Genomic DNA, 22205 nt, shown 5'->3' on the forward strand with positions numbered 1-22205 from the left:
ACAGGGGGGCGGGGAAGGGGGGGGGGGGGCTGAGAACAAAGATCGCCCAAAGCTTGACGTCCCGGAAATGAAAGAATATCGCAGACCGAGCTTAATCAGCGTCACTCGCAGTGCCCGGCCGCCGATGTTGAACGATACGGGAGGTATCGCAGTGATTGAAGAGCGGCAGAGAAAGACCGCTCTTGCAGGCTCCAGAGCGCAGATTGGAAACGGCGCAGTAACTCTCTCACTTATCAGGGAAAGGGGTAGAGTGTCTGGGAAGGCACACAACTGAGGGTGTGGCCGCTTCGAATCCCCGTCGCAAGCTAGCCCGCAACTTGACCAGCGCATGACACCACCCGGAACGCTGTACGACAAACGGCTGCGCGTCACAGTTTTGGTACGAATGCTGTCGGGAAAACTGGCGCCACATAGAGGTCAGCCAGTGGCGAGTGTGTACTGACAAACGACATGCATAGGATTGTCTGAACTGGCGGTGCTGGGCTTGATGTGTGCGTCATGCGGCCGCTTGATGACGTCACCGTGTTTTTTTTTTACCATCGCTGGGATTCTCTGTACGATCTGCGAGTGCACACACTAACAAGCCGCCGGCTTTTCTCGTAACGGGACTAGTAATGCTTACGCATAAAAAAAATGTCACTGCAGCGACTCCGAGGACGTGTGCATATTTAGACGCCGCGAGGCGTAAATATGGCAATACAAAAGCAGGTTAATTCGAACTTGAAGGAAGCAGAAAAAAACGTTGGAATTATCAAATGATGCCCACAAAACCGCTTTCACCGCGGTAAATTTTTGTATACGACCGCAGAACGGTTGTCTGCTGTTGAGATGGGCACAGTGCGACAGCAACTATTTTTTCACATTTACATCCAGGCTTTGCTGCCTGCACAACGCCGTCAAAGCAGAACAGCTCCAAAATGATAAGGGCCCCACGGCATCTCCGATGGTGCGACGCGATTAGCGATGGAGCCCCCTCACAAGCGGCCTCGTCACACACAGTTTCAACCGAAAGGAAGCGAGGGTAACGCGCAGCGGCGCCAATCAGCGTCCGAAACGGCGCGCAGCTGTGCTGCTGGCTCAGGAAAGCGAAGCCCGAACACCACAGCCCGCCGCGGTGGCTCAGTGGTTAGGGCGCTCGACTACTGATCCGGAGTTCCCGGGTTCGAACCCGACCACGGCGGCTGCGTTTTTATGGAGGAAAAACGCTAAGGCGCCCGTGTGCTGTGCGATGTCAGTGCACGTTAAAGACCCCCAGGTGGTCGAAATTATGCCGGAGCCCTCCACTACGGCACCTCATTCTTCCTTTCTTCTTTCACTCCCTCCTTTATCCCTTCCCTTACGGCGCGGTTCAGGTGTCCAACGATATATGAGACAGATACTGTGCCATTTCCTTTCCCCCAAAAAACCAATTAATATTATTATTAAGACCGCAACAAGCAATTCAGGTTTTAGTAGGGCTACCTGACTGCACGGGATAGAACCGGCAGAACAGGCTCTCTCCACAACCTGTGGCTCGTCAGCAAAAGCGTTCCTGTACAACCTGCCGGGTGGCACGCAAGCTTGAAGACATCTGCCCCTGTTTTGTAGGCATAGAAAATACACACCGTGGAGTTAGTTTCTGCTCACTTGCTGCAACTTCGGGATATGCACACCATGGGAAAAGATACCTCGTGTCAGTCATGTTCGTCCTAAGTGGGCTTCAACGCACCTTTGCGTTTCGAACCGGCTAACGTTTTGTCCGCCTAGACTGCGCCGTCCAGTTCGAAAACAGCGAGAGTGGCGCAACGGTGGGGCCACTGCATGCAATAATCGTTAATATCCAATAATCGATAATATCCGACCCAGCACCGGAAGTGACGAACGCAGTGTACGGGCATCGTTTACACATGCAGTCAAATGGAGAACTCATTTTATAGGAAATGCAGCAGTGGGAATGGCCAAGGTCGTTTTGAAGCAGCAGGCAAAAAGACAATTTGTAGCAGGTCCTATCGCGTTTTGTAGCAGACACATGAACCTCAGTAAAAGAACTTAAACGGGGGAATTTATAGCCTTCTATCTGTGAAAATGTGTCCTATGTACCCCCAAATGACAAAAATGCAGCTAAGCACAGAACAGCAGACGAAAATGAGTTTGAGCAGGAAGAAATCCCTACAGTACGTTGAGAAAAGAGGATAATGGACACCAGAAAAAAAAACAAAACAAAAAGGAGGCCACTACAAAGATGTAGCAGCAGGACTGTCGAAAACCGCTCTTAATTTTCATGCAGAGCCGAACATCACAAATGCAACACATTAAGTACAAAACAACTGACTGAACCTAATAAAGATCCATATGGAAAACAGTGACGCACTAAAAAATTGTTCCCTCCAGCTAAAAAAAAACAATTACACGACACGGCGCAGAACATGCTAGCTATAGCATGCTAGCTATAGCTAGCATAATATAGAACACTGTCGTGGTAACAAAACGGGTTTTCTAAGCCCACTGATCTGCAGAGCAGCACATACAGAACAGCAAATGCGAAAGAAAAACTGACTATAACTGGTTATTGCAGACATGCTAATAGCAAGAAAGCAGAAATATGCTTCACCCCGCACAGCGGAGCAGTTGCACACGAAATCCACAAGCGCGCGATTTAAAATGAAAATTTGCTTCGAGGAAAGGAAGTGACTCAATAACTGTCTCACATATTTCGGTGGACACCCGAACCGTGCCGTTAGGGAAGGGATAAAAGAGAGTGAAAGAAGAAAGAGGTGCCATAGTGGAGGTCTCAAATAATTTCGACGCTGGGGATCTTTAACGCGCACTGAATGACATCACCTCCATAGAAATGCGGCCGCCGCGGTCGGGTTCGAAACCGGGTACTGCGGCTCAGTAGATGAGCGCCTTTACCACTGAGCCACCGCGGCGGGTATTCGGTTTAGGCAAAAATTGATAATGGATTCCGCGGTGGCTCAGTGGTTAGGGCGCTCGACTACTGATCCGGAGTTCCCGGGTTCGAACCCGACCGCGGCGGCTGCGTTTTTATGGAGGCAAAAAGCCAAGGCGTCCGTGTGCTGTGCGATGTCACTGCACGTTAAAGATCCCCAGGTGGTCGAAATTATTTCGGAGCCCTCCACTACGGCACCTCTCTCTTCCTTTCTTCTTTCACTCCCTCCTTTATCCCTTCCCTTACGGCGCGGTTCAGGTGTCCAACGATATATGAGACAGATACTGCGCCATTTCCTTTCCACCAAAAACCAATTATTATTATTATTATTTCAAAGAGCGTAGCGCATCAAAAACATGCTGTACAGTGGTGGTGCGTAGCGAAGGCTACCTGACGTGTGCTGTTGGCTCGTGATGCGCGTGAGAACATAGCACGTGCGGAAGCCGTGGTGTCACGCTTGGATGGAAATCGGGCGAGGACAAAACAAAGAAAACGGCTTCAAAAATCCATAGCCCGTATTTGTGTTTGCTTTCAAGCTGCTCCGCCTAACAGCTAAGTTAGCAGACTAATGTGTTGTTGAGTTGTGATTCAGCTGTGCCAGTGCGCTAACGTACCCGACTTAAATAGATTACGTAGTTAAACAGAAGTTACGCTCATAACGAGCGCACATGTCCATGTTCTCTAGCACGGCATGAAGGAGCAGCTGCAGCAACAAGCTCGATTTCTATTACACTACCAAGCAGTCGTGGCTTCGAAGGTTTCATATTATACGTATCAAGCTCGATTTCGATGGCACTACATATTTTGTGCAATGAAAAATCAGATGGGCTGAACAGGCGCTGTAGGTATCATCTTCAGTGCCAGAAACCGTCCCTTGACAGTGACGACTGTTTCGTGGGAGCAGAGCAGACAGCGTCCACACGCGAAGTTAAGCACCGAATGCGTCAGCCACAGCTCGGTCCGGTTTACTCCAAGTTGATTCGATTTCGTGAAAGGGACATAGGTCGTCTCGTGCGAGGCCTCCACCATCAGATGCCTTTTTGTTGTTGGTTTTTGTTATGCTTTGTAGGCGTCGTTGCTTACGCTCATGTGCGCCTGGCTCTGTTGTGACAACTTTGACCGGGTGCAATTCAGTTGCTCCAGCTTCGCCCTGTCTTTCCTCCTTGTGAACGCGTCCTTTTCTGCTGTTTTTTTTTCCGTAAGCATGGACCATCTGGCCCATCAAGCTACGCTTCTTCAATGCCAGCTTCTTAATGTTTGACTGCATCAAACAAGCCAGAGGCATCAACATTCTTGAGCTTATAGTTTCGTCGTATAGATAGCTTCTTTTTTACCTAGCAATAAAAACTTTATGAACGCACTAGGTTTTTGATGTAGCAGTGGTTTATTGATAAAATAATGCTAAAAATGAAGGAAAAGATTTTTCATGGAGGAATTCTTTGTGGCGGTCCTGAATGTGGGCGCAGCTTCACTGCAGTGTTAAGTTGTGAACGACTATAGCAGTTGAAATGGTGAAGACACCAAGCGTAGATTCCGTCGATGCAGGAAGTCTTTTTTTTTTTTGTAGCGCCTTGCGCATGCGCCAGGCCTCTTCGCCTGCCATTATCGCAAAGTAGCGTACAAGTTCGCTGCATGTGCTTTTCCACAAACAGCGTTGATGCGACCAATGACGCCACGAACTGCGGGACAGTAATTATGTGCAGTGGTGCAATTTAAGAAGCAGCAGTTGGTAGCAATGGGCCCACGGTCTTCGGCGTCCTGCAGGAGTCCGATGTGCGGTAAAACTTGGCTGGTGCGGCGCGAACTGCCGCCCCAGAGCACACCACACGCGCAGCGGCAAGCACCAGGGCCGGGCGCGGCACCCTCAAAAAATCCTATTTCCGATACTCGATACTGTATCCTCGATACACCGCTCAAATCGCCAGCTGGTGATATGATTGGCTAAGTTAAGGAATTCTTCTGACATTTCTAGGGTATTCGAATTAGCGCACTGTTTTTATATAATTGGTTTTGGGGGAAAGGAAATGGCGGATTATCTGTCTCATATATCGTTGGACACCTGAACCGCGCCGTAAAGAAAGGGATAAAGGAGGGAGTGAAAAAAGAAGAAAGGAAGAAGGGGTGCCGTAGTGGAGGGCTGCGGAATAATTTCGACCACCGGGGGATCTTTGAAAATGGTTTTAGTGAATCCGGCGATGAGTAAGGGCTCACGCTCTTAAAAGAGAGCCTCTTGCGGGCTCAGTCTCTACTTGGCTGGGTCAGCAGAGGCGGGTCACCATATGGCTTGTGCAGCCATATGGTGAGCCGCTATACGACAGCGCCTGACAAAAGCGAATTCGAACGTGGCCGTGCTGAACCCGCTCCGCATAGCGGTGTAGATGCGAGAGGCTTCAGGGCATTGTTAATATAGAAGGGACGCTACGGTGGAGCAATTGCCGGCAGATAAAGCAAGGCTAACCCCACCTGTAGCATTCAACACCTCAACTCCCGCTCCTGTAACAGTCCTGAAATGAAGCTTTCGGAGCATCCATGAGTGCTGAATTCGCATACTCTTGCACAAATTTCACGCCACAAACCTGTCTTCTAACTGCGTCCGTCGTGTAAAAAAGATCTCACTGTCGAATCGCATACGGTGAATGTCGCACGCAGCTAGGGCCCGTGTGCTGTGCGATGTCAGCGCGGGAAAAAAAAATTAGGGAAAGGAAATGGCGCAGTACCTGTCTCACATATCGGCGGACACCTGAATCGCGCCGTAAGGGAAAGGATAAAGGAGGGAGAGAAAGAAGAAAGAGTTGCCGTAGTGGAAGGCTCCGGAATAGCGTCTACCACCCGCGTATCTTTAACGTGCACTGACATCGCACAGCACACGAGCGCCTTTTCGTTTCGCCTCCATCGAAGCGCAGCCGCCGCTGTCGGGTTCGAACCCGGGAACTCCGGATCAGTAGCCGAGTGCCCTAACCACTGAGCCACCGCGGCGGGTCAGCGCAGGAGGTTGTCGAAATTTATCTGAGCCCTGTATATACAGCGCCTTTCATTCCCTACCTTTCACTACCTCCTCCATTCCTTCCCTTAGAGAGCGATTCGGGTGTCAACCGAGAAGTGAGAGAGTTGCTGCGGCTTACTTTCCTCACATCCAATTCCGAAAAAAATGAAAAAATGGTTTTGAGTAAAGGAAATGGTGGAGTGACTCTCAAATATCTCAGTGGACACCCGAACCGCCCACGTCTTGGGGCAAGGGATGGAGGAGGGAGTGAATTAGGAGAGGAAGAAAGAGGTGCCGTAATAGAGGGCTCCGGAATAACTTCGACCACCTGGGGATCTTTGACCAGCACTGACTTCGCACAGCACACGGGCGCCTTAGCGTTTCGCCTCCATCGAAACGGAGGAAAGGAAATGGTCGAGTGACTCTCACATATCTCGGTGGACACCCGAACCGCCCACGTCTTGGGGAAATGGATGGAGGAGGGAGTGATTTAGGAGGGGAAGAAAGAGGTGCCGTAGTGGAGGGCTCCGGAATAACTTCGACCACCTGGGGATCTTTGACCAGCACTGACTTCGCGCAGCACACGGGCGCCTTAGCGTTTCGCCTCCATCGAAACGGAGGAAAGGAAATGGTCGAGTGACTCTCACATATCTCGGTGGACACCCGAACCGCCCACGTCTTGGGGAAAGGGATGGAGGAGGGAGTGATTTAGGAGGGGAAGAAAGAGGTGCCGTAGTGGAGGGCTCCGGAATAACTTCGACCACCTGGGGATCTTTAACCAGCACTGACTTCGCGCAGCACACGGGCGCCTTAGCGTTTCGCCTCCATCGAAACGCTGCCGCAGCGGTCGGGTTCGAACCCGGGTACGCCAGCTCAGTAGCCGAGCACTCTTAACACTGAGTCACCACGGCGGGAAATCCAATTCGGCCGGGTTTCAAAGAGCGTAGCGCATCAAAAACATGCTGTACAGTGGTGGTGCGTAGCGAAGGCTACCTGACGTGTGCTGTTGGCTCGTGATGCGCGTGAGAACATAGCACGTGCGGAAGCCGTGGTGTCACGCTTGGATGGAAATCGGGCGAGGACAAAACAAAGAAAACGGCTTCAAAAATCCATAGCCCGTATTTGTGTTTGATTGCTTTCAAGCTGCTCCGCCTAACAGCTAAGTTAGCAGACTAATGTGTTGTTGAGTTGTGATTCAGCTGTGCCAGTGCGCTAACGTACCCGACTTAAATAGATTACGTAGTTAAACAGAAGTTACGCTCATAACGAGCGCACATGTCCATGTTCTCTAGCACGGCATGAAGGAGCAGCTGCAGCAACAAGCTCGATTTCTATAACACTACCAGGCATGACGTTAGTAGTCGTGGCTTCGAAGGTTTCATATTATACGTATCAAGCTCGATTTCGATGGCACTACATATTCTGTACAATGAAAAATCAGATGGGCTGAACAGGCGCTGTAGGTTTCATCTTCAGTGCCAGAAACCGTCCCTTAGCCTTCAATTGCCTAGTGTGAATGCTCATGTATGGTGTCGCAGTTTCAAATATAGATAAGTATATAAATTTACTCGCCCTAAATGCGAGCCGCAGCAATTTTATTTTTGCGGCGAAAGCTACAGCAAGCTAGTCAGCGGCGCATTCCGTGGAAGCGTCGCTAGTCAGTTCTGCGCATGCGCTACTAGTTGCACCGAGCCACAGGTGTTCCGCCGCTGCGGCGCGTCTTTCCTCAAAATCCTATTGTACCGATAGCTACAGTACGCCAGCTCTTCGAGCCTTCAGCGTGGCACCCCTTGAGCTCCGTGGCGGCGCCGTGGTCACGTGGTGCGGAGCAGCTGCTGCAACAGCTGTGCGCATGCGCTGTGTCAAGTGGGACGAAGATGAAGACGGAACGCCCAGAGAAACGGAGCGGCGAAAGACTGACTTTGCGATTAAGCAACTAAGCAAGTTCCACTCGGCCAGCTGTAGCTATCGCGAAAACCTGGCTCTTCTAAACGTCGGACCCGCCGCGGTGGCTCAGTGGTTAGGGCGCTTGACTACTGATCCGGAGTTCCCGGGTTCGAACCCGACCGCGGCGGATGCGTTTTTGTGGAGGCAAAACGCTAAGGCGCCCGTGTGCTGTGCGATGTCAGTGCACGTTAAAGATCCCCAGGTGGTCGAAATTATTCCGGAGCCCTCCACTACGGCACCTCTTTCCTTTCTTCTTTCACTCCCTCCCTTGTCCCTTCCCTTACGGCGCGGTTCAGGTGTCCGCCGATATCTGAGACAGATACTGCGCCATTTCCTTTCCCCCCCCAAAAAATTATTATGATTCTGACAAAAAGGAATCTTAGTGGACACTTGAACCGCGCAGTGGAGGACCGCCGCGGCCACATGAATGCGTCTCCTCCCTAGGCTTGCCTCCCTGAAAAACGGACTCGCGTCCTGCCGTTTCACTAGTGCGCGACGTTCGCCCACGCATCGAGCGCCTCGCGCAGAAAGGATGCGCCGTGCGTGCACAGTGGTTGCCCGGTCAATGCGGCATCGCCGGCAACGAAGAAGCTGACGACCTCGCGACCGCGGCACACCAACTACCTCCCAGCGATCTGCCCCTTGCGCTGGAGGACGTGCGCGCGGTCATCCAGGACCAAGGCAGCACCCCGACCCACGCATCGCCAGTTGCCGCGCTCTTACGCGGTCGCAACGTGCTATGATCCTCCGCGCGCGCATTGGCTGCGTGTGGCCCGGAGAACGACGGGAGCGTCACGGAATCGCGACGAATAATTCGTGTGACGGATGCGGCGCAGTGGAAACACTAGAACACCTGCTCCTTCGCTGTGCCGCGTTCGCCGATGCTCGCCGCGATATGCTCGCGGCCTATAGGGCGCTGGGCATACTTCCAGACTCCGTCAAGACGCTATTGTGGCCGCAGGGCAATGCGCGCACCCGTCAGCGAAGCTTGGTGAGCCTCTGTGCGTTCCTCGAACAGATTGACGTCCCGTCTATTTTGCGCAAGGTAGTGTCGCGCAGTGACCGAACGCTCCGCGTGTGCTACCTCGGATGATTAACAGCTGGGCGCCCCGCCCCAGCTGTTGTGTGCAAAGTGTTGTGCGCGCGTTTTTCCTTTGTTTTATTGACTGCACGCGCGCGACTCGTACAAGTGTATTGTTATGTAAATAGCTTGTACTTATCACTTCTCCCCCTATCCTCTATTCCTGTATCCTCACCTCTTTCATTCCATTTCTCCATTCTGCCTGCTATCCTTTATTTCCGCTGCCCCAGCCCAGGTACTGCTGCCGCCGCAGTGATGGCAGATGCCGGGGTTATCAAAAATCTTTTACCTTCCTATTTGTTATAATTTTTTTAATTAAACACTATAGTGCCGTTTCCGCCGTAAATTTCGCAGCCCAGCCACGCTTCGAAGACGGGATGCCGGCGGCTCATGGATCGGCGTAATCAGGCTGCCGCGAGAAGGGCGGCGCCACCCACACAGCCGGAGGTTGTGGGTGTCCTTTCATTCGTCACAGCACGCCCGAAAAATGGCCATGCCAAGTGTACAGGCTCCCACTGTGACTTTCAAGGAAAGCCAAGGGGCGGAGAAGGCGCCGACTCCCAGCAGTCGCCTTACTTCGCGCGTAGGCATAAAATGGCGAGGAAAACAAGTTGCTGTGCTGTCGTAGTCTCCTTGTTCGAACTTGAAAAGCAACGAGAGAAACATATACACATACTTCCTCTTGCGGGCACTTATGGAATAAATTCATTTGCACTCTGCTGCTTTACGAAACTTTTACCAGACACCTTCAATGGCTTCATGGTTATAGCACAGCATAGAAAAACTTTGTTCTGTTCAGATCACGTGTCAGGAGGGCGTCCTTGCCATCCGGTCCTTGTCAGGCGGCCGAGATCCCTTGGAACCTGGAGGTTTCGAAGGCTTGTCTGATGATGGTCTTCTGCTCTTCCACGTCCTGGCTGTGTATCAACGCCTCCCACGACTCCTTACTGTCCACTAAACTGGTGGATTGGGCGCATGCCCACATCATATGGGCTAGGGCGGCCCGTTCTTCACAGGCCCTATATTTGGCGCCGTTTAAGCCCGGCTGGAACCTACTCAGTGTGGCTGGGTTCGGAGAGGTTTCCACCTGCAACTGCCTCCATGCTGCTTCCTGTGTGGTTCTGGATATTCGCGTCTGCTAAGTCTGTAGCACTGTTTTCTGAAATGTATCCATCCTCGGGGGGAGTCGCGGAGATCGGCCGGAAAGTCAGCCCGCGGGCGAGCTCATGAGCTCCCTCATTATCCTGAAGGGTTTGGAGCGCAGGCGCCCAAATTAAGACGATCGGATGCTCAATTTTACAGTTCGACAGTACGCGTGCTGCCGCTGGCGATACTCTGCCTAACAAATTTGAATCAAAATTGCACATCGCTTCCTTAAAGTCGCTGTTGACCACCTTTATGTCTTCGTGTGTAAGCGCGAGAACGACGGTTGCCTCCTCCGCCGTCGTGACCGAACCCCTTCTGAGTCATGAACCTTCTCCCCTAACTCAGTGGGGGAGCTTGGTACGCTGCCCAAAGCGGACGCGCGGCGGCGCTGCCGTCGAAGAGGACCTATATATATACCTATATATCAGATACCCCTAAATAAAGAATGCTGACACGAAATGGAGAAAGCGAACTAGAAAATTGACAAGCAAATATCTGGACAGCAGTAAGGAGGCAAATTCAGCAATTATCGGTTAAGAAAAAGGTTAAAGAAACAGAGAGAGCTCTGTGGAAAACAGGAATGCTGACCAAATCAGCACTGGGAACATACAGGATTTTTAAGCAGGAAATTGCCAAAGAAAATATCTATGATAATTGTAGCCCGGGAAGCTCTTTGTTGTTTGAGGCCAGGACCGGAGTTTTGCGGACTAAGACATATAGAGCCAGGTACCATGAGACAGACACGTTGTGCGTTGCGTGCGGAGAGGAGGAGGAAACGGCTGAACACTTGATACTTTTCTGTAAAGGGCTTCACCCTACAGCGGAAAGCAGCGGGGCTGATTTATCCAAGGCATTGGGGTTTAAGGACAGTGAAGGGAAAGTAGATTTAAAGTGGGTAGAAGTAACCAAGCGAAGGTTATCTGATTGGTGGCTAAAATCAAGAGAAGAGTAAAATTTCATAAGTCGTGGCTAGGTGGCTTGAGCCACCGCCCGATTCAAAGGGTCCACCCATCGTGTTTTGGCGAGCGGTCGCCTATTCGTAGAGAGCGACGTTTTGCGATGTGCCGTTGCGTCGTTCTGTCCGATGCAGCGTAGAAGTACGCCAATGCCCGTGGTGTGAAGTGAAAGGAGCGCGCGCTGTGAGTGATGCCTCCGTTTCCCTCGTTGCGCGGCCGCTCCGGCTACGGGGGCACCGGCGAAAACGTGCCAACTGTCTCTGTTCCCGTCTGACGCCGAACCGCGAGAGGAATGCACGGATGCGCCATCCTACGAAAAGAAATTGCTGGCTTCTCCTCTGATTCGCCGTGCGCGGGCATTTCGGTACCACTGACATCGTTCGGTATACTTTGCACGAGGGCGCTGTTTCGCTCCGACGTCAGCTGCCCAAGGCGTTCACGATGCTTAACAAACAATAAAACCTGCACAGCAGCGGACGCTCCGGATATCTCCTGCCCCAACTACCCGGCCATCGGCGGCGCCGTACAGACGCGCACAGCCAATGACGGTGAGCCTCAGTGTCAACACAGATCGCTCGCTTAGGTCAGAAAGCACAAAAAAAAAAGCTGGCTCAAAGAATGAACAAATGAAAACGCCCTCTGCTGCGCAACTGTCGCAAGCGAAGTCGTACGCAATGTGCTCCTCCCGCGAGAGGAACGCCCTGGCGCCGCGCATAAACAGAGCGAAAGCCAGCACGACGTGTTGACGCTCACCCCCCTGCCACGCTTTAAAACCATCCAATAAAACCCCACGTCAGCTAGTGCTCAGCGCACCGCTGCATAACGTAACGTGGTGCTAAGCGTACAGTCGTGTCCACTGAAGCCGGGCGAGAAACCCCAGCCGAGCATGAACCCAATGAGTGCCGTCTGCTAACGCACGCGCTTTGCCTCACCGAGCACTGCGCTTCTTTCGCGTGTATGTTGTAGGCTAACGATCGCACCGCACTTTTCGGCAGCGACTTAGTGTCACATTAAGCGTCAAAAGTCTCTACGCCAGACGATCACGGATACGGAGCCAGCCGTGGCGCTGCCGTCAGCGCTCTTTCTCTATAATATAAAGTGCCCATCCTCTCCCCCTCATGGACAGCCCGGCATCGGAGCATGGGAGGCCCTCCTTGCGTCGTAGGGCCCGCACACCAAACTTCGTTGTGTGAACCGGGGTGCCAGTGCCATGGCCCTACGTGGCCTGGAGGCATGCGCGTAATGTGAGGGCTTTGCGGTGGCCTTGAGACCTTAAAGGGTGCAAACTCTCTTGCCAATAAAGACGTCTGCTTAAATCACTCATGCATGAATAATTAAGACCAAATAGCAGCACAAGCATGGAAGAAAGATTTTCTCTTACAACCACACCATACGCCGCCGGGCCGCTCTAGGCGCCTCTAGCGGCCGCTTCTGTCCGCAAACCAAACTTCGGCGGGAGTTTCATGAGCACAAATCCATTGAAGGTCTGCATTTACTGACCACACATGCCCTACTGACGATTAGTCTTCCTCTCATTTGGAAAGGCTTAACTTTGCGCTTTCACAAGGTTGCCCCATTCACGGCGTGATTCACGATAGGATTACGAAGGTACCGCACCCGGTGTACACTACGGGGGGGGGGGGATTTCGATTGAAAAAGTTTTTTTAGACTGTTCGCGGATGTTTCAAGAAAGCAGCCCAAATATTTTCCTGGGTATATGAGTTGAGTTGTAAGTGCTCTATTAGGGAATAAAGGCGCAATGAGGAATAGACAAAGACTGCTGTCTTCACGGTCGTCAGTCACTTCACATTGCTCCGATCAGAGCACTAAGGGAGCCATATCTTGCAAACACCATTTGGTTTGGGTTGCGGCATTTAACGTCCCAAAGCGACTCAGGCTACGTGGGACGCCGTAGTGAAGGGCTCCGGTAATTTCGACCGCCTGGGGTTCTTTAACGTGCACTGACATCGCACAGTACACGGACCTCCGGAATTTCGCCTCCATCGAAATGCGGCCGGGATCGAACCCGCATCTTTCGGGTCAGCAGCCGAGCACCATGTCAGAATCAGATGCCAGAAAGGAGCGGTAGTTCAGATGGTAGGGTCGGGTCTCGCAACGCCCGGTGGCGAAGCCAGGACACTCCCACAGGAGGTGGTATATGCCGCCGCGCGTCACCATCGTGCAGTGAGGGCACGTAATCGTTTCCTCTGTGTAGTGACGCCAGCCCGGATATTTACGTTTTTTTTTCGGTGTTCTATGCTAGCCATCTTCGGATATGACATCATCCTCATCATCAGCCTAACTACACCCACAGCAGAGCAAAGGCCTCTCCCATGTCTCTCCAATTAACCGCGTCCTTTGCCAGCTGCGGCCATCCTATGCCTGCGATCTTAAAAATTATATCACGTATAGTCCGCACAGCGCGAAATATCAGCTTTTAAAAATATTCCGGAAAACACGGTAAATAACCACGGGTGACGCGTATTACGTTGCGAACAGCGTACGAAGGACGAGAAAAGGTCAACACCGGTATTGTGCCGCTTACTACTGGCGCATTGGAAGGGGCTCTGAAACACCTCAATCACTACATATTCTCTCGACATGAACACCTGAGCCAAATAATACACTTCTACACGCAGCAGCGAACCCACAATCGCGCGCGAAATTTGGCCGAGTCCTTTCCGGCGACATTTTCATGTTCGCGTTCTCCTCCACCGCGCGCTGTGGGTTAGAACATTCTTTCAGGCGCCACGCAGCCACCGCGGCCAGTCAGGAGCGTTGCTCCGGTGGGCAAGGAAGCTCAGTCCTCTGAGCGTGCAAAAAGTGACGAGAGGGAAATGCTTCCAGCAAACGCATTTGACAAAATTCTTGTATTTGTGAAACGGCGTTCCAGGAAGCCCCCTTTGAAAGAAGGACGGACTGAAGTCGGCCTGCATCGACGGACAACGGCATTCACGAGAAAAAAAAATCCAAGAGCGAAATACATGTGTCGCTATCAGAGGCCAATTTCGCAACTAAACATTGAAACTTTCACGCGGATTCCAGAAAGCTAAGCTCCATTCTCTTCAAACTGGCGGCCACCGGTCCTTCTACGTCACGAGCGGCAGGACAATTTTCAACATTAATTTTCGTAGTCATAACTGCGTCTTTTCCTGTCGGAGAATGATGACTGGGCGACGGTGTGCCTACAGCCGCTGGGCGCTGCTGAGAAACCTGCGCACTCGCACCGCTTTTCCTCCCACCAAAGTAGCCGCCGAGAAGCAAGTGGCAACACAGCCACAGCTGCTTTGCAAAAAGTGCACCCCCTCGGGGAAGCCTTCGTTGAATGTGAGCGTAATGTGCAAGTGCAACCATCCGCAGAGGGAGGCCGAAGCAAAGGTGAACCCACTTCACACAAGAGCCGCCAGAGAGAGGCCTGCGGCGGCACGCGCAACCCGAGGAGCCATGACGCGACACCGGACATCCTGCATCTGCAGTACCGGCGCCGAAGGCCACTGCGCGCTTCGCTTGCAGAATCCCCCACGCCCGCTCCAAGCAGTGCACACGCAAAAGGGTGGCAGATGAGGAGCGTATTCCCCCGCGTAGTCCCAAATAGTAGCGCACCCAGGCGCCACCTCCCCGCTCTGTTGGCGGGCGGCGTTGTGAAATGTGCTGCACGCGATACATTGCCCGCGTCGGCCGCTGTCTTCCTACCGTCTGCTTACATAATACAATACAAAATAGTCGCAGCCAGTTTTCCGAAGAATGAGTGACTCGTCTGCCGCTAAACGAGCTGCCCCACGCCAGAATCCAGAGTTGCGCTCCGCCGAAATAGAGGCGCCTTTGAGAGGGCCCTGCCGTTCGCTCCGCCGAAGCAGACCACTCGAAGAACGAGTGTGTGTGCAAAATAAAGGGTGTTTTTAACTGTAGATACATACACGTATCTCTCCAATTCCTTATCTCAATATATCGCAACATCAGGACACCGACAGAGCTGCGCTGAAATTTCGCATTAGGGAGTATCGTAATCGTCCATGAAATTTTTGAACAGCCTCCACCCAGTTTTCAAGGCGCACGACGGTTGGTGGAATTTTACGCGTCAAAGCGACACTGCGCTGATTGGGCACTCCCGCAGTGGAAGGCTCCGAATTAATTTTGCACCACCCGGGCTTGACGGCACCGCGCTTGCACTTGAGTGACGCGTCGGTGACATTGAGAACAAAGTCGTGTTATCTTGAGGGTCACACCTGAACGGGCGCCGGTGAACAACACCGCCGCCGCCAAAATGTCACACCCGGCGGTAAAGTGCGCTCTCGACTGCTCGGGGTCATCCTGCGCGCTCTGAATGAACAAGCCCCCCTTCCCCTATGCGCGCGAGGACCAAAGCTGTCACATGCCACGCGTCGCTCGATCACCATTTCGACGAGTTTCTCGCACACGCGACAAATTTTTTCGTGGAGGCGCTCTCCGTCTTTTAATTTGATTTCGCCGTCGCTTTCAATGCGAGAAAGGAGAAAACTGGCCGGCTGCGGCGTCTGTGCAAAGCCTCAATCTGCCACGGTTGCTGAAAAGGACGAGCTGATATGAAGTCGCCCTGCTCTAGGACCCTCCTCGCCGGCTTGCTATAGTCGGACATGCTAGCTGAACCCGTTGAACCGCAGCCCAAGCTGTCCAGCAGTGCAAGCACCGCCGCATTATCCAACGGTGACGGCATCGCACCAGAAACCACCTTTAGCATGCTGCGCGGGGCGCTCGGAAGTGGCCCGTGCGGGAAGCAGCGGTGTGTACGTGGCTTCTCCCAAGCGTGAAGAAAGCCGGCCCGTGGGACGACATGCCTCGTCACACGAGGATGGCCAACGATTCAAACCGTTTGTGAGGAGGTACCGAACAGCCCTCCCCGAGATCAAGGGCGCGTCAGTGAATGACGGACTGGATCATTTTTTGCTGCTGCGCGGCTGGAGGCTTCACACAGAGCCCCACCACAGATAACGCCGCAGTAAAAAAAAAAAAGTCAGCAAAGAGGAAATGTTTTATTTCCCACAGCAACAGCTGCCCGCGACACGCGGTACGACTACGCCGACGACGCGTCGCTCCGTTGAGACTCGCCTTTACGTGCCACGAACGATGGGTTTGCCTGCTGCGGAAAGCCAGAGTTTCCTGCAGCGTTATTGACAACGCACAGAGCTCATACTGAAGTTCCGAACTCCCAATAGAGCCCATAGTGCAGAATCCGGACGTTAATGGATCGAAACAGGGGGCCAGTGATCTCCGCAGTGATGTGGGACGGCCGAGAAGCGAAGCGCTTTCGCAGCACATTCCACCAGGAAATGGAGTACACACAACTGGAAATCATATCACCCCCCCCCCCCCCCCTGAACAGCGGACGCCAGTCGTCAACAGATAAACCAAACGACTCAGTAGCTGCCACAAGCGCGATTGCGGACATCTCTCGCGATACACCCTGGACAATGCGTGCAGCCCACTCCTTGGCGTTTTTCCCTGCTCGCTTCCTCAGCACAATCTAGTCTTTTGAAAACCGTGGCGAATGCCGAGAGCGGCGTCCGCCTCTGGCGTAAAGGCGTCTAAAACAAGAATGTCTTCCCCTTGCCCGACACAGCGGACGACAACGGATGTTCTGACGACCCAAGCGCAGCCCCGGCAATCAGCCCCCTCTACACACTGATGCTCTAGCTATCCTGCGCGGGACACGGAAGGCAACAGACTTCAAACGAATCGCACCAGCCGATAACGGCGCGGGCCACGCCCCGTTCACGCGCTGTCGCCGTTAACCGTACAGAAACTCTGTAGCCTATGCAACTGCCACTTAAAACCAGGCAGCGAAAACGTAGAATATTAACAGCTTCCAGGACTTCCATCTCCGCGAGTCCCTAACATGCAGAAACGCAACAAGTGCTTCAAATGACCAATTATGACAAAACTACGCGAAAACACGCAGGAGAATCCACTGCGACCACACAAATTAAAGGCTGTTCTCCCTTTAGGGCTAGCTTTTGCAATGAGTTACTCGTCAGCTCTGTGGCGGCTCAAACTTTTGGAAACAACGTGACTATCCGTACACTTCTGCGAGCACAAATGGAAGCACACGAAAAACAACTGCTTAGAAGGAACGCATGCAAGGGCGAACGAGTCCCTCAGCAGTGCACCAAGTCCGCTTGCCTTGCCGGACTCCAGCGCAAGCAGGGAAGCTGGCCATGCTTTGTGCCCCCCATCGCGGCTTGCCTTTCGGCGCACCAAAGGCAGTTTAACAACGGCGAGAACCACTTCGTAAACAAACATCGGCTCGGTGCACGCCGACCGAACTCAGAGCTGGACTCGATAGAGGCACACACGGACAAAGAATGAAGATGCAACACAGCGCTCTTCGTTCTTTGGCGCTGCGCTAGAGCACCACCATGATAAACCAACTCAGTCTGTGCCGCCCCGAATGCGAAAGAACGAGGCACAGTAACACAAAATGGCTTAGCGCTACTCGGGCATTTCGCGCCAATGCATTGTCGATAACAGAGTACAGTTTACGGATCGCGGCCGATTAAGACCAGGTACCACCGCAATGCTTCCCTGGCGTTATAAAGATTAGTCCGCGTCTTCGAGAGCATTGTTTTGGCCTTGCTCTGTCAGGCATTTCATCGCGGAGACCAAACAAATCACTGCTTTGCGTGTCCACACTCACAGGTGCAGTTATGTACGAACGCCACCTTTATAGAGTCTGCATCGTACGCTGTGAATAGCCGAGGCGGACAAGCGTCCGGACGCGCTCTTTCGTCCTCGAGTCCGTTCACTGCGAGCTACCTAGAGGCGGACGGCGCCGGCGCACAGGCGCTCGTACAGGCCCCGGTCGAGCGGCACGTATCGGCCGGAGTCCAGGAAGAAACAGGGGTCCCCGCACAGTTGGTCCAGGTGGTACTCCTGGCGCTGCAGGTCGCCCTTCTTGAGCTTGTACGTGGACGTGGTGTCGACGGCGTGCACGAGACGCACGAACAGCGGCACGGCGTATGCGGGCAGCTGGCTGCGCAGCGCGGCCAGCAGGGCGCCCAAGTCGGTGCTCCGCGCGGGGTCCCGGACGGCCAACATGCCGGCGCGGCCCTCTGCGCCCGGCAGAGAGACGCCGTAGGCGACGCAGTCGCTCAGCCCTAGCGCCTGCGCCGCGACGCCCTCCAGCTCGGCCGTGGAGACGTTCTCGCCCTTCCAGCGGAACGTGTCGCCCGTGCGGTCTCGGAAGTAGACGTAGCCCAGCTCGTCGGTGACCAGCAGGTCGCCAGAGGCGAACGCCACGTCGCCCTTGCGGAACACGTCGCGGTAGAGCTTCTTCTGCGTAGCCTCCTTGCTCACGTAGCCGTCGAACTGGTGCATGTGCGAGCGCTCAACCTTGCCCACCAGCTCGCCCACCTGTCCGGGCGCGCAGGCGAGACAGATGCCCTGCTTGTCGCGCAGCGGCAGCCCCGTGCTCTGGTCGACGCGCACCAGCTTGACCGGCAGCAGGCGCTCGCCCAGCGCGGGCCACAGCATGAACAGCACGGGGAAGAAGCCCACGGCGCCCGGCCGGTTGTCCGTGTTGACCAGGTTGGCGTTGCCCTCGGTGGCGCCGTACACCTCGCGCAGGTCGGCCAGCCCGAAGCGCTCGGCGAAGCGCCGCCACAGCTGCGGCCGCAGGCCGTTGCCAAACATGAGGCGCACGCGGTGCGCGCGGTCGTAGGGGCCCGGAGGCTGCGCGAGCAGGTAGCGGCACGTCTCGCCAATGTACTGCGCCACGGTGCAGCCAAGGCGCGCGCAGTCCTCCCAGAAGGCGGACGCCGAGAAGCGTGGCCGCAGCGCGGACGTGTTGCCGAACAGCAGCGTCTGCGAGAGCGCCAGCACGCCGGCGGCCACGTGGTACACGGGCAGACACACGTAGAGCACATCGTCGTCGCGCATGGGCATCATGTGGCGCACAGCGCTGGCCATGCTGAAGAAGCGCCGCTGCTTGATGATGGCCGCCTTGGGCAGGCCCGTGGTGCCCGACGTGTAGATGTACAGCAGCCGGTCGTCCATGCCGCCGCGGTAGGGCGGCGCGCGGGGCTCCTGCCTCAGCAGCGGTTCCAGCCAGGTCACCGGCGCGCCCAGGTCTCGGACGTCGGCGTCGAGGCAGACGTAGAGCGGCTCGGTGCCCAGCTTCTCGGCGACCAAGGGCCGCGCGTCGCGCAGTGGCTCCAGCAGCGCGTGCGTGAACACCACGGCGCGGCTGCGCACGCACGAGATGCAGTGGGCCAGCGAGGCCTGCTTGAGGTTGTAGTTGATGAGCGCAGACACGACGCCCAGCTTGGAGAGGCCGAGCCACAGCATGACGGCCTCGGGCCGAGACTCGGCCAGCAGGGCCACCTCGTCGCCCGGCCGCAGTCCGAGCGCCGCGAACGCAGCCGCCACGCGCTCCGAGTAGTCGTGCGCTTGCGCGAAGGTCCAGGCGCGCTGCGTCGTCACCAGGCAGGGCTTGTCCGGCTGCCGGCGCGCCAGCGACGAGAACACGCGCGCCACGGTGGTGTCCTCGGCCACCCGCCGGTGCATGTACCAGTTGAGGCGAAAGTATCCCACGGCCGCACGCACATCCCGGGGCGCGGTGCGCGCGAGCAGCCGCAGCGTGCGCCAGCCGCCCGTGGCCAGGTAGGCGACGGCCAAAAGGAGCGCCGCGGTGCCGAACGACCAGAGCGTGCCGGCCACCCCGAACAGGCCGAGCAGCAGCGCCGACTTGGACGACGACATCGCCACACTGGCTCCCAGCGGACGGCGCCCCGCGCGCGCTCCGGCGACCTACTTTTATTCCCCCTCCAACGGGAAAGTTGTCCGCTGCCGCCATCTGGTGCTCGGCTGCGCAGGCAGCGCGTCACGGGGCCGCGCCAGATACCGCCGGGTCGGCCGGTCGGCTCTCCGCGTTGACCAGCATTGACCACGAGGTCACTGCTCGCCGGCAGCGTAACAGTTTGCACCATCCGTGGATTTCCACGCCAGAATGCGACCTCCCCCGCAAACACTCGGTGCACGGCGCAGGTGTCAACCACGAAGCCACACGAGTTCGCACAGCGCACGCGTTTCACTCACAAACGGCGGGCTTAACTCTGTCACGAGTCTCAACAGCACCGATGGTCGGCTCTTCAATGCACGCACGCGAGGTACGATGGCAGCTGCAACGGATCACCCTATCTCGCTAAATCAGCAAGTGCGAAAGGAGGCGCGCTGAATGAAGCTCAAGACAGAGGCGTGCTCCTCGTGAAAATTAGTTGTGAAGGTAATGACAAATAATTTTCTGCACTATGCAGTACAACTGCCTAAATCTAGAAATGAATATGCACCAGCACAACAGTCAGCCAGAAACATTGCATCATAAGCAAGGAAGCTCTGCATAAAAAAATGCAACTTACCAATACTGCAGGGATGGTGAGGACTCCTCAACTTTCATTACATGCGCTGGAACAGAACAGCAATGTGTTTTTTTAGCCAGCAAAACAAAATGGTGGGTTCAGCTTAACAAGTGAAGGTCACTCATATCCATAAATCTACCTCTCATACTACACATAAACAGTACTCTGATATCATGCATGCATATATCTATATATATATATATATGCATACTTAGAAGTTAAATTTCACAATGCTAACTCGCCCTCTCAACCGATTAAGCTCACCCACTGCGCAATGACATTAAGGTCTAGGCAACTGTCAAATAATGCTCATGACAAGCCAATCAGCAAGTGGTATCTACAAGCCACGTGACCAAGTTTTTAGGACTTTGCTCCCATAAGCAACTTGCACTCTTCCCCAGGAAACTCAGCGCTCAAGCATGAGCAGTTTTTAAAGCGGAAATGCATTTGAGGGCTTGCACGGCAGATTTTCACCCACTTTTGCTTGGTGCACTGCTTGGTGCTAACACGCTGGCACTGCACTCAAGAATTCACCTGGATAACAATGTCAACCACAAATGTCTTTGAAGGCTTAAACTGTATGCATCGCTGTGTAGGTTATACACATTATCTAGGCTAGCTTGGAACAGGTATAAGTAGCAGGGAAAGAGAGATGGCCTCCAAAGAATACAAATGCTTCTATGGGCAAGCGGTGCAAATGCATTACCGAAGCAGTTGCAGCCACCATATCGTGTGTATCTGCAAAGTTTTAATGATCCCCGCACATTTCAAAGCAGGGGAAGGTTCTAGCAAGGGAGGGGACAACCAAACATTGAAAAAAAAAAATTCTGCACATGCAAACTGCACTGGTTGATATATTTTACACCCAAGAAAGTTCATGACAAGCATTGTGTAAAGCGGACTAACCACCAACCATCCCTGCCAAGGGTTCCCCAAAAATCCACTTCTGCTTCAAATTCACAAACGAATGCCAAAACAGACCAAGCATTCACTTTCTGGAGGCTGAACAACTCTAAACTTACTCGCCTGGATTGTGGAAACAATACAGGCAGCATACCTCTTTATTGTAAGATTTAGAAAATATGCACAAAGCTATACCACAGTGTCACAACACTTGGCATTACATTCTATAGCATCATTTTAATAATCAATGGCTGCAATTCATTAGCAAAACAGAAACCTGTTAAAATAAGTCCACATAACGTAAAACACCCAACAACCGTAATGGAAGCACTGGTCAAGGTGAAATTCCCAAAGTTCATGTGAAAAAAAAAAAACACTATATCATGAAGAAGGAGATGATGTTGATGAATGTTAAAGGAGCAGGCACCAAATTTTTTGAATATTTTTTTTTTGGAGTGATGCGCTAGGCAGTGGTATCCATGAGTCATGACGTGAAATTGACTTACGGCAGTCGAATGATTTACAATTGCATTTTTTTCTCGTATTGTTCGGTTTCGGTTTCAAAAGCCAGATGACAGCTGTGACACACAAGACTTGGTCAGGTCATGTGAGGCATGCAATAACAGATATAATAGCTGCTGATTCATTTTTTGCCATTCCAACTCTTCAGCACGCTTGCGTAAGAGTTGATGTGAATTAAAACGAATAAAGCAGTGGCCATAGTGCAGTTTTTGCATGCCCCACAAGACCTGAACGCATCTTGTAAATCATAGCCATTGTTTCGTTGCTGAAACCAAAACAGCATGAATTAAAAAAAATTGAATTTTAAAATGTTTACCACTTGTTGGCGCAATCCACGTGGCTGTCTATG

General features: G+C 53.4%; 1 protein-coding gene and 1 pseudogene across 3 annotated transcripts in view; both read right to left on the minus strand.

Annotated features, from left to right (window-relative positions):
* The window catches only part of LOC144112662 (M-phase inducer phosphatase 1-B-like), a 179030-nt gene that overhangs the window by 126404 nt on the left and 30421 nt on the right, over positions 1–22205 (minus strand). For both annotated transcript variants that reach the window (XM_077645472.1, XM_077645473.1), the window contains one exon: positions 20432–20477. In XM_077645472.1, the coding sequence (XP_077501598.1) occupies positions 20432–20477 (46 nt within the window). The remainder of the gene's footprint in view (positions 1–20431; positions 20478–22205) is intronic.
* LOC144112661 (long-chain fatty acid transport protein 1 pseudogene) lies at positions 17498–19831 on the minus strand (annotated as a pseudogene). The gene has a single exon (XR_013310376.1). The product of XR_013310376.1 is annotated as a long-chain fatty acid transport protein 1 pseudogene (transcript).

This window comes from Amblyomma americanum, chromosome 1 (assembly GCF_052857255.1).
Source record: "Amblyomma americanum isolate KBUSLIRL-KWMA chromosome 1, ASM5285725v1, whole genome shotgun sequence".
Taxonomy (NCBI): Eukaryota; Metazoa; Arthropoda; class Arachnida; order Ixodida; family Ixodidae; genus Amblyomma; species Amblyomma americanum.